We start from the raw sequence: 12,583 nt of genomic DNA, 5'->3' as shown, positions 1-12,583 counted from the left end.
ATAGTAATTTAGTTGTTGTTTTTTGTGTCTTTGGAGTCATTTCTGTTTTTGTTGTCATTTTGTTTACTTCTATGTCATTTTGTATTGTCCTTTTGTATGTTTTTTGAGTTTTTTGTATTTTAGTTGTCATTTTGTGCATTTTAATGTCATTTTGTGTCTTTGTCATTTTTTTTTTGTGTTTAATAGTCATTTTATGTGTTTTCTGAGCTTTTTTGTGTATTTCACATTTGTTGTTTTTGTGTTTCTTAAGCTATTTTGTGCATTTTTTCTATTCAATTGTAATCTTGTGTGTTTTCTGAGTAATTTAGTTGTTTTTTGTGCATTATTTTATTTGTCATTTTGTATGTTTTTTGAATAATTTAATTGTCGTGTTTTATGAGTTTTTTTGTGGGGGATTTTGCTCCGTTCTGGGTTTTTTGTTAGTTTTTTGTGCTTTCTTGTATTTTCTGTCTACTTATGTTGTTTTGTGAGTAATTTCTGTTTATTTTGTTGTTTTTTGTATTTTAGTTGTCATTTTGTGTACTTCATTTTTTGTCATCTTATGTATTTTTTGTGGTGTCATTTTGTATATTTTGGGAGTTATTTGTTTCATTTTATTGTCAATCTCTCTAATTTTTTTTTTTCATTTGGTGTGTTCTTGCAGTCATTGAATTTATTCCTCATTTTCTGTGTTTTTGTTGCTGTTTTCTGTGTTTGGGGGGCTTATAAATTCAGACCCTAGGCTGATTTTGTGGTTTATTCAGTTGTTCACATAGAAATGACTTCCTTGCTGTTTATAATGCCACAGCTAATGTTTAAAGGCCCGTGTATCTTCTTAAAAACCTCATCAGTCACTGTTTTTCGAACGTGTCAGTGTGAAATAGGTTTTAAAGGAAAACGTCTCCTGAAACAAATTACCGCCGATTGTCGGGATGAATGTGTGTTTGTGTATTTCTCGGCTTCGCGGCTTATCTTTATCTTCGCAGGCAGCTGGATGTTAAAACAACTGACTCCTTTCCAATCCTGCGCTCACATTGTTTTACATTCAAATCACAAATATTCAACTCACTGTTCACAAGGGAAACAAGCACCTTTAATCTTCAGTAATGCAAACATCTGAGAGTCACTGATGAGGCTGTGCAACATGTTAGCAGTGCAGGATTTAGTCACTGTTTCTGCTGCAGGAGTCGCAAATTGGCTGCTGTGAATAAAAAAGTGTAAATAAAAATAAGAAGTAATATCTATAAACTCACGTGTGCTGATATTCAGAGAACGTGTTGCGCAGTATTTCTACTGATCCACCGTTATTCAGTGCACATTTCTGCATTTTTAAAGCATACATAAATCATGGAGAATGTGTGTGGAACAGGGTTGGCATCAATTACATTTTTCAATTACGATTACAGTAACCAGCATTTTTTCCAGTTACAATTAAATTACAAATATTTTCATCCTCAAAGTCACTTACAATTAATCAAAATTACTGAACCTGAAATGAATAACGTAATAAAAGTTAATCTTCCTCTTGTGTTAGCTTTCTGTTAGCATCGCTTATAATAAAGGGTCCTAAATCAGAAAAAAAAATACACTAAAAACTCATCTATCATCTAATTTCTTTCCTATGTATTGTTTACCTTGTTAGGCTTCCTAATCAATGAAAATATAGGTTTTAATATTTTTGGTGTGGGCGTCTGAGCCTTTTTTGTTTCAGTATACCCCTAGATTTATTTAATAAAATGGGTATAAAACATATTTTATTGATTAACTACAAATGTGTAGAACTGTACATTGAACTGTAACATGGTTCCCCAGTTTTGCATTAAATTACAATTGACAATTTTTATAGAAGTTTAATGGCAATTACAATTACGAAGTCAATTACAATTTAATTACGATTACAACAGTAACAGATTTTAAAAAATTATAATTATAATCACGCCATAATTGTAATTCATTCTAAATTACACAATAACAATTATAATTGACCCCAACCCTGATGTGTATTGTATGAACTCCTGTAAAAACATTTTAATCCTCCTTTTTTTTCCCCTAAACTCCACCCAGCCTGGGCTGCTGGAGCCCACATCTACACTGGTCAGAGTTCCAAAGAGCGCCAGCACTCTGGGCATCGCCATCGAAGGCGGAGCCAACACTCGCCAGCCTTTGCCTCGAATCGTCACCATACAGGTGAGTTGGTGAAATAACCTGCCACAACATAATTCACATGAGGAGGTAGTCAGTCACACTAGAAAAGAGGAAATTAACGTAGATAAAGAACTATGTGTATCAGAAACACATTGCTCATCTCCTCTTTGGCTCCCATAGCCAGCTTTAGGGCTGTATCTCTTATCACCAGGAAGTTTCAGCAGACAGCGGCTCTGTACCCCCCTCCCCCTCCCTCTACCCCCGTACATGTTGTCGAGGTGGTATTTTCCTAGTTTAACACTGTCTATTCCAATAGGGAATTCAGTTTCAAACTTGCCTTTTCCCCCTCACCTCTCCTTGCGTCCTGCTTTTAGCAGCTTACAACAACATGAGAAATAACTAAAATTGGCTGTAAATGCAGCTTTGGGAAAATTCGACCCTAACTCTATGTACGGTAATTGATACGGCATTTTTTTCTCCAATTGCGTTTACTGTGAAGTTGGTCTTCAATTTAACTTCAAATGGCATTAAAAAGTCTTGAATTTAATTTGACTGAAGCTGTAGGAACCCTGTGTATGGTAGGAGGAGCAAGGATTGTCAGGAGGAGGAGTTTCACCACTTATGAGTCATAAAGGGGCATAAATCCAACTCACCTGTTGGGAGCTGACTTTTTACAAAATGTAAAATACAACTTTGACCCTCTGAATGAGGCTGAAGGGATGTATATCTCTGTAGCAAAACCATTTTAAAGTGAATTTTTCACAATACTGCCTCTTTAAGGTGGGACATCAATGTATTTCCCTGTCTACTCTAATAGGGAATTTTGTTTCAAACTTTCCTTTTCCCCCTCACTTCCTGTCTTTGTCCCACTGTATCATCTAAATATGAGGGTGCTCCAAATGGCGCCCTGGTGTGTTGATGTACTCCAACTACCGAGATTAGTTCCTTGTACTGTTTTTAAACTGTACCTGGTGAAAAAAATCCTTTCTGATTCTGATTTCGATTCTGCTAAGTTGCCACTGTTTTATCTAGATTATTATATCCCAGATTTATCTCCGTAAACTGGCTTCAACTAACCAAACATTCCCTGTCAGAGAGAAGCTGTCCTACGACGGCCGATAACAACACGCTAATTCAAACCAAGTGTTTTCAGCCTCGGTTCCTGCGCGTTCATATAAAAGGGGTGGAGATTGCAGTATCTGACCAATCAATGGATAACCAGGCAGAGCGAGCATCTTCACAGGAGGAACAGCTTATGATCTTAAATAATATCATAAATTTAAATCCACGATGGCAGTGAAGAGCAACAGTGAATGAGTGCAGCACATACCAGGAGGGAATGCTGGCAGCGAATCACCAACTCTGTGAATGCGTTAAAACTTGAGATTATTCATGATATTAATCTGGATGGGATGATAAACGACGAGCAGGAACTGGTGAGGAGACGTCCACATCCTGGGCCTTACACAGCGTGCTGGATCAAAAACAGCACATAGAAAAAACAACAATCGCAGCAGCCTGTGCAGAATGAAAAACGGTTAGCGCTCTGATCCGTTTCCTTTACAGCATGCGTTTTTCTATTCAAGTATACATATTTATTACACACACACATGCACACACATACACACACTGGGATGAGAGCACTTGTTTTTACTGTAGCATTTTCCTGTGGTCAGCGTATTATAGTGAATTAATTAATTAATGACTTCACCCGTCCGTGCATATGGAGACAGGCTTCATCAGCTGACTGGAGATCAGTCTATCAGATATAAATCTATATTTTTCCTAAAGGATGTCATTGGTAAATGAAAGGATTGCATTTATCATTAATAATCTTCTTTCCTAAACGCAGCTGTCAGATCTGCACCAACCAGGATCTTCTAACAATGGGCAGGTCGTTTTCTAAGAGATCTGATTGGTCAGGAGGCGGGGCTTTAGTACTCGCTCAGATCCTAGCCAGAGTAAAACCTGGTCCCAAGCTGCCTAGTTGTTCAGCATTAGTTTCCATGGTGATTTAGCTCTGTAAGACGTTAGTGAGCTTCTTAGTCTCGCACACACTGATTAAATACTTAAAGTTAGAGGTAATCTAGATTTGCAGTTTAGGGTGTAAAAGTCCAGAGCAATGTATTTGTGGATTATTGAGCGGCAGTGGGTAAAACAATGAGCATAAGAATGTGTAAATAAGACATGGCCTCTGCATAATTTTGTGCAAACACACAAAAATATACATAAAATGAAAACAAAATCCAAAAAAGACTCCAAAAAGTGTCATGAAATGTCAACAAAAACACACAAAGTGACTGAAAATACACACAAGATGACAACAGAAATACGCAAAACAACAAAAATATAGACAATGACAGAAAAATACACACAATGAAAACAAAAACACACTATTTCAACAAAAGTACACAAAGTGACTGGAAAAACACACAAAATGACAAAAACACAATAGAAATTGACCAAACACTTTGTTCTGTCTTGTATTAATGCTCACACTGGTCATTAATCTATAATTTGGCCCTGTGATCGGACAAACACAGTTATGTGGCCCCCCTGTGATCAAAGTTACCCGTCATTAGTGTAAATGGACTGATATGCAGACATGGAGCAGTGGGGAGGGGCCGACATATATGGATGTTTTTATTCCTGTGAGTTTCTGCAGTAAACATCTGTTTGTTGTTCAGGAATCATTAAATTAAAAAGATTTGAATTATAGGTTTGAATCCTTGAGTTGCTCACATGTTTCTGGAACTATTCGTACATTACATGGCTCTACGACACAGAGAAGCAAACTTCCAGCCTCAGAGCAGTGACCACAGACAGACTGGAGCTGTGAAGCGGCTCAGAGACGACGCAGTGATTGAAATAGAAAAAAAAGTGTCTGATTGCAGAAAGGAGGCATAAAGAGCTGGAAATCAGTGCATTGAAAATCAAAAGCAACACTTGGAGAAAGGAAAGCACATGTGAGGGATGGTAATGAGAGTACGGATGAGAAAGGATTGTGTTGCAATGCGGCTACTGTGCATTTCATAATAAAAGACCATTTTTTTATTTCATTGGGACATTGGTGTTGGTAGAAGCTTTAACATAAAGATCCTACACTTTTATTTTGAAGGATACTTGTTTATAGGGTTCAAAGGATTCCTCTATTCATTTTCAAATATTTTCTGTAGTGGGGTCGCAGCTCATTTTAGAGGTATGAAGGTGGATCCTGAAGTTGGACCAGTTTAGAAACAGACGTAGTAACAAATAAAAAGATTATTGAGGAAAATGTGGATAAAGTGCAAGACCAAAGAAAGAAGGTGGAGCTAATGGAAAAACACTGCCCCCAGGCTGAAAATGGCTGCTCCATCGCTTCGATGTCAGGGAATAATAATGTTCAAGCTGGGGGGGGGACACAAAACACCCAGAACACTTTCAAAAACAAACCATACTTAACAAAAAAACAAAAAGGGCTCCAAAAAAAACACAACAACACAATGACAATACAAACAAAATATTTGACTCCAAAATTTCCAAAACAAACAAATGAATAACAAAAATACCCAAATAAACTTACAAAATGACAACAAAGACAGATACATCAAATAAAAAGCATAACAAAGATAACAAAAAGGACTCAAAGAACACAAAATGACAATAAAAACATCAAGAAAAAAAATACTCAAAAGAACAGAAAAAAACGAAAATAAATTAAACTATGACAGAATAACTCACACAAACCCTTTGTTTCTGTATTAATCTTCACATTGGTCATTTTTCTAAAAGTTCAAAGTCTGAGTTTGTTCCTGCTTTATTGGCTTCACTCTAGTCTTTTATGAAATGTTTGCTTTGCCTCCTCTGAGTTCTAACCGACAGAGCCGTGAGCGTCCACGGCGCAGACGGCCCAGCTCGGTCCCTGAGCAATAACCCAATGTGCCCTCACACTGATTTACACTCCGTGATAGCACAGCCGTCGCCTTGAGGTCATTACCTTCGGACTCTCGGCACTTTGGACATCCAAGGTAAAACGGCGAGCGGTAAAAAAGTTTAATGTGTCGTCTGAGGAGCTCATGGGCAAGGTTTATGTGACCGAAATGTCATCCTGCCTTTGTTTGCATTCAATTTTAGTTTAGTCAGCCTGATCAATGATCCATCAGGTGATTAAAAAGCAGTTTTTAACTTTGAAAATGATGTTTTTGAGGCACAGATGTTCATTTTTATTGGATATTTGTTTTTAAAGGCTTTTGTGGGATTTAACTCCCTAAACAAACCCTCCTCAGTCTGTTCATGAGGGCTCCACAAATCTGTGATTAATGTCCCCAGGCTGATTGATGTACATGGCTCCATCATTTTGGAGGACTCGGCCATTTGTTGATAAGCTGGAGAGAAATATCTCCCGTGGATTCTTACGATCTGAGTCCTGCTGTGGAATTATGGCCACAGATTTCACCAATCCAGCTTCCAACGTGCTCACGTGTGTGAAGGAGAGAAAAAGATTCCTTGAAATCAGTTATCAACAGGTGGCCCCAAAATAAACACACAAAATAACAAGAAATATGCACAAAATGACTCCAAATATGCACAAAACAAATACACAAAATGACCCTAAGAACAGATAAAATACCTGGATTATACATATATTGACCCCAAATGCACATAAAACATTTTCAACAAAAGTACACATAGACTGAAAAACATACAACAACAACAAATAAATACTAAAAGACAGAAAAATACACAAAATCAGATCTGAGCGTACGATGTGTGTTCGACCATATTCACACAAGCTTCGGTATTTATCAATTCTGACGTGAGCGTGATGCACTGCTACGTGCTGTATTGGAGAATGCTGTGCTTTACGGAGGAAATAGGACCTGATTCATGCTTTTAAATGAAAATAGGTCCTTAAACTCTCACAAATGCGCATTAGTAATCAGTAATGTGATGAATTATAAGTGAAATTGACAGAAGGCATAATAAACACAGACAAGGGACAACATTTAGTCATTTTTAAGGCTTTTTTTTAAATGTTTTGATCATTAATCTCCTTTATTTTCCTTTAATGTGATATTTATTGCCTAAAGCGTGTGTACCGAGGTCGATATAGTCATATTTCCGTGTGTCTCTCCAGGATCTTTGTTGTGAAGTTGTTCCCAGCTCACACAGGGGGGCAGACTTCACCTGCTCAGTCGCGAATCCTCTTCCACAGAGAATTTAAATGAGCTCCTTTAATTCCAGTTTTCACACGTTCAGAAAGCACGTCTTTGTTTGACCTCTGATCCAGAAACAGACAAAACGAGAAAACAAACAAAAAATACACATGTTGACTCCAAATGCTGCCCTGCGATGGACTGGCGCCCTCTCTAGGGTGTACCCCCATCCAGAGCCGGAGATTGACACCGGCAGACCCCTGTGACCCTGAAAAACAGGAACAAGTGGGTCTGAAAATGGATGGATGGATAGATAGATGGATGGATGGATGGATGGATGGATGGATGGACTCCAAATGCACACAAAACAACAACAGAGAACAAATGACTGAAAATCACACAAAATACATAAAATGACTTCAAAAATATATAAAATGACAGAAAAGTACACAAATTGACTAAATACAAACAAAACTCCAACAGAAATACACAAAATGACTCCAAAACATACAAAGTATAATATACACATAAAACAAGAAAACACACAATCCCTTTGTTGTTTCCTGTTAGATTGGTCCTTATTCTAATGCTAACGTTAATGTTGATCATGTGACATGTTTGTGTCTGTGCTCTGATATCTGAGTCCCAAACGTTGTGTTTGTGGTTGTGTGTCCACAGAGAGGCGGATCGGCTCACAGCTGTGGTCAGCTAAAGGTGGGTCAGATCATCCTGGAGGTCAACGGCGTGTCCCTGAGGGGCCGGGAGCACCGGGACGCAGCACGCCTCATTGCAGAGGCCTTTAAAACCAAAGAACGAGAGTACGTGGACTTCCTGGTGACGGACTTTAACGTAGCGCTATAGCTGAGGTGGATTGATGACGGTAGAACCCAAAGGAACCACACAGCTGACCCGTCCTCACCTCCCACTGTGACGCCCACTGCACTAAAGAGGAAACACTCCTCCTCCTCCTCCTTCATAAAGTCCCTGAAATGTGTTCATGTTCCTCACTCTGACTCCTCCCTGAAGGACAAACCACCACACTTGGCTTTACAAGTTTCAATTTGTACATGTAAAAATGGACATATGTAGATACAGATGCATTTATGCTGTATACAGAAAATACTCCTATATTAATTAATAAAAAGTGTAACCTTTGTTGCTTTATTGTCTGACAATAACTAGGGCTGCCAACTTTGGGCGTTTAGTCAACTAATTGGTCGATGACGTCGTGGATCAGAGAGGGAACAAATTAAGACAGGCTTGAAACAAACATTCACTGTTAAATCAATCATTTTTCTGCACAAGAACATGGATTATCCTTATATTTGATACGTGGATGTTTTAAATAGATCCCCTGCTGTCTCTGGCGCAGCGGCGCACACTGCGCAGCTGTGTTTGACGTGCGTTTGTTTCCCCGTGCACTGATCTGATGTTGACATTAACAGTTTATTAATAAAATCAGGCTTAGCATTAAAACAAACGTAAATATGTCATTTGTATGAGGAAAAAATAAGTTTTAATTGACAGTTTCAGGTCGGGCTCTGATATAAATACCTGTAATAAATATAAATATCTGTCGGACCTGTGGGTTTCACTTTTGCTTTGTCGGGTTCTGGTCAAAGCTTTGAATAAAGTTCAAATCATAAGTGGTCTGTGTTTAAAAGCAAATCGGCACCACAAAACGCCAAAACTAAATATTTCTCTATTTTCTTTCTCCTCCTCGTCCTCTCCACCTGCTTTTTGGTCTTTTCTTAGTCGACCAACCATTTCCTTGGTTGACTACAGCCCTAGTAATTACAGTGGGTGGGAGAGTTCAGGGAATCATTTTATTATAGTCGTTATTCTACAGAAACAATGCTGCAAATATCTGCTTTAATGCTAAAAAAAGTAAAAAAGCATTTTTCACAGAAGTTCACATGGAAACATGATGGATGTGCACGTGCTATAGACGTGCACAGAGCTGAGGGTAAGGCTGGATCAGAGGTGTGTCAGTGCTTGTGGGGGCGTGGCTTAGACAGCACTGAGAGGTAGGGGTGGAGTTTAGAAGAGGTATCGCTAGCTTTCCAACATTGCGGACTGCACCTTTAACTGCTTTATATTAGCTTGGATGTTACCAGGGTTGGGGTCAACTACAATTTTCAGTTGCAATTGCGTTTTCAATTGTCCATGTTCAATTACAATTCAATTGTCGTTACAGCGAGCAGCATTTTATCCAATTCCAAATAAATTACAATTATGTTTTACCCTCAGAAGGTCAATTACAATTCCACTCTCAATTACTACAGTTCAATTACAGTTAATCACAATTACTGAGCCTGAAATAAAAAACATAATAAAAGTGATCCATCTTTTATGATAACAGGCCCTAAATCAGCTGTAAAATACACAAATATCTATCATCTAATGTATTTCCTATATATTGGTTACATCAGTTCTCTTGGAAAATGAGCTTCCAGATCTGACAGCTGAGTTTAGGAGATAAAGATTATTAATGGATAAATTAATTCTTTCATTTAGTGATGACATCGTTTAGGAACAATAAGTGATCTACAGTCAGCTGATGAGTTAATTAATGGATTAATATTGTATAATCTTGTGTTTTTTCAGTGTCAGCAGCTTCCTGTCTGTGTTTTTTCCTTCCTGCTTTTTCTGCAGCAACAGTGTTGTTTTTGGTCTGAATTATGGATTTTAATACTTCAGATTTTAAAAGAATTATTCCTCAGTTGTTACATAAGTTGCTCTACAGTTTCTTTGTGATTGGTCGGATGCTGCAACCTCCTCCTGTCACTGATGCGCACACAGCCAGGCAGAAATCACCTATAGCTTAAGTGAACGTATTGATATCCTGCTTCGTAGTACAGCTGTTCTCAGACAGAGAATGTTTAGTTATAGAGATAAATCAAGGATAAACTTATCCAGCTTTGTAGTACAGGCCCCAAAAGCACACAAAATAAAACAAATACATACAATTACAAAAACAACAATTCTAGTCATTTTGTATATATTTTTTTGTTATTTTGTGGGTTTTTTAATATATATTATTTGGAATAATTGTTTGTTTGTGTATGTGGGGTTTTTTTGTGTAGATAAATGATAGGATGAAGTTAGTTTGGAGTTGCTGTCTTGAGAAAGTAAAATCTGTGACGACCTCCCTCCCACACATGATTATATTTCACAGATTCATCCTTTTGATTATATCCATGGCGATTGGGGACAATTACACACGAGAGGTGAGTAATGAGACGTTAGAGGAGCTTCTTCATGGTGAAACGTGTGTGTGTTCATCTATCAGCAGTGAAGATCTGACATGATGAACAGTGACTTTTATCAAAGCAGGGGCCACAGAGATCATCTGATGGTGAGGGTCACATGATCAACATTCATGATGTGGCATTAACACAGGAAGGAACAAAGAGTTTATGATCTCAGTAACTGTACTGACACATTTTATGTATTTTTTGTTGTTTTCTGTGTTTTTGAGGTTATATTGGGTTTTTTTGGGGTGTGTCGTTAGAGGTTCTTGTGTATTCTTCTCTAATTTTTTTGTGTTTTTTTGAGTCATTTTGTCTATTTTTCTATTGTATGTTTTTAGTTAATTTTGAGTATTATTGTTGTAATTTACTGTTATTGGAGTCACTGTGTGTTTTTAAGTGTAATTTTGTGTGTTGTTAGGAGTGTTTTGTACACTTTCCTGTCATTGTGTCTGTTTATTTTGCATATTTTTATTGTATTTTATCTATTTATCTGTCATTTTATGGATTGTTTGAGTTATTGTCTGTATATTCATCATCATTTTATGTATTTTTCTTTACTTTTGTGTATTTTTTAGTTGTTTTAGTCATTTTGTGGGTTAGTGTTATTTTGTGTTTTTGGAGTTATTTTGCATATTTTTGTTGTATTGTGTGTTTGTTTCTTTTATTTTGTGTATTTTTGGTGTTATTGTGTGCTTTTGTTTTCATTTTATATATATTTTGTTCATCATTTCATGATCTTTGTCATCATTTCATGTATTTTTCTATCCTTTTGTGTATTTTTGGTTTCATGTTTGTTTTTGGAGTCGTTTTGTGTAGTTTTCTGTCATTGTGTCTTTTTTGAGTTATTTTGCTTTTGTTGTATTTTTCTTTCATTATGTGCATTTTTATGTCAGTGTGTAATTGTATGGAATTGTTTTCTGATTTTTCTCATGCGTCAACCCAAACCTTGGAGTTTAAATTACAACATGTCTCTTAAATATACCAAAGAAAACATGCTAATAATGAGCATGTTTAACATGCTTTGGATCATAATTTTAAAAACTGTACAAAGTTTGTGCTTTATTTACTTTATAATAATTAAAATGAGGTAATGTACCTCACTTTACATTACAAACATTTTATTTATGCCACAGAAGCAGTGAGAAAAGTTTAAAAAAAAGTATTTAGCGCCACCTATTGACAGAGAGAACACCTGCATGATAAGTAGAAGTTTCTACTCTGTACTTAGTAGGATTTATATTTTTTAGTTTGTACTATTCTGGACTTGTTTTGAGCTCCTTTGTTGGACTGATGGACTTGGAGGAAAAAATAAAGAATTTTGTTAAATATATAGAAAGTCTCGAGTTTTGCTTCACAAATGAGGAATGAAAACAAATGTACCAATCAAACAGTTTTTTTTAAATTATTATTTCTCATTTCTGTAACATAACTTTTGAAAGCTGTATTTTGAACCTGCCAAAATAAATCCAAAATGCAGCTTGAAATGTTCATCACCTACTGTAACTCAAAGAATGAGAGTAAAGTTGCTCAAATCAAGCAGTGTTATATGATATATCATGCAACACTCGATACATGTGCATTAATATGGGAGATACGCTTTGACATAACAAACTCTGTGTCCGCATCTGACCAGCAACCCTAAAGTGTGACTATGTTTCACTCATCCAGAACCGCCATAACACAAACTCCACACAGAAAGGACCCAAGTGTCCACCCGTCTGGGCCTGAACCCAGGACCTCATTGCTGTGAGGCGGACGTGCTAACCGCTAATCCACACTACTCCTGTAGTGGCAATGTATATTATATACATTTCACAAAAACAATATTAAATAGTTCATTTTTTGAACTGAGAACATGGACTAGTTCATTTTAACATTTGTGAACTGAACATTTTTACTAGTTAATGTAGAAAATGAACTTTCCTAACACTACTTACGCATTAAAGAGGGTGTTGGGTGACCCTCTTTAATCAGGCACCCCACAACACAATATAGTGTCACATTGTACTTTCAGCACAACCAAAATAGCTTCGGGTCAGTCACTGGTTTGCACGGTAATGTTAAAGCTGA

General features: G+C 37.0%; 1 protein-coding gene across 4 annotated transcripts in view; it reads left to right on the top strand.

Moving 5' to 3' along the window:
* whrna (whirlin a) overlaps window positions 1–8,792 on the top strand; it is a 197,744-nt gene extending 188,952 nt beyond the window's left edge. For 2 of the 4 annotated variants that reach the window (XM_028463219.1, XM_028463216.1), the window contains 2 exons: window positions 2,044–2,166; window positions 7,938–8,792. In XM_028463219.1, coding sequence (XP_028319020.1) covers window positions 2,044–2,166; window positions 7,938–8,120 — 306 coding nt within the window. In that variant the 3' untranslated portion in view covers window positions 8,121–8,792. The remainder of the gene's footprint in view (window positions 1–2,043; window positions 2,167–7,937) is intronic. The other 2 variants (XM_028463220.1, XM_028463217.1) reach the window with 1 other exon arrangement.
* Window positions 8,793–12,583: the final 3,791 nt, after the last annotated feature.

The sequence above is a fragment of the Gouania willdenowi genome, chromosome 12, assembly GCF_900634775.1.
Source record: "Gouania willdenowi chromosome 12, fGouWil2.1, whole genome shotgun sequence".
Taxonomy (NCBI): Eukaryota; Metazoa; Chordata; class Actinopteri; order Blenniiformes; family Gobiesocidae; genus Gouania; species Gouania willdenowi.
The sequence above is the reverse complement of the archived record's forward strand: the minus strand, read 5'-3'. Positions and strand labels throughout refer to the sequence as shown.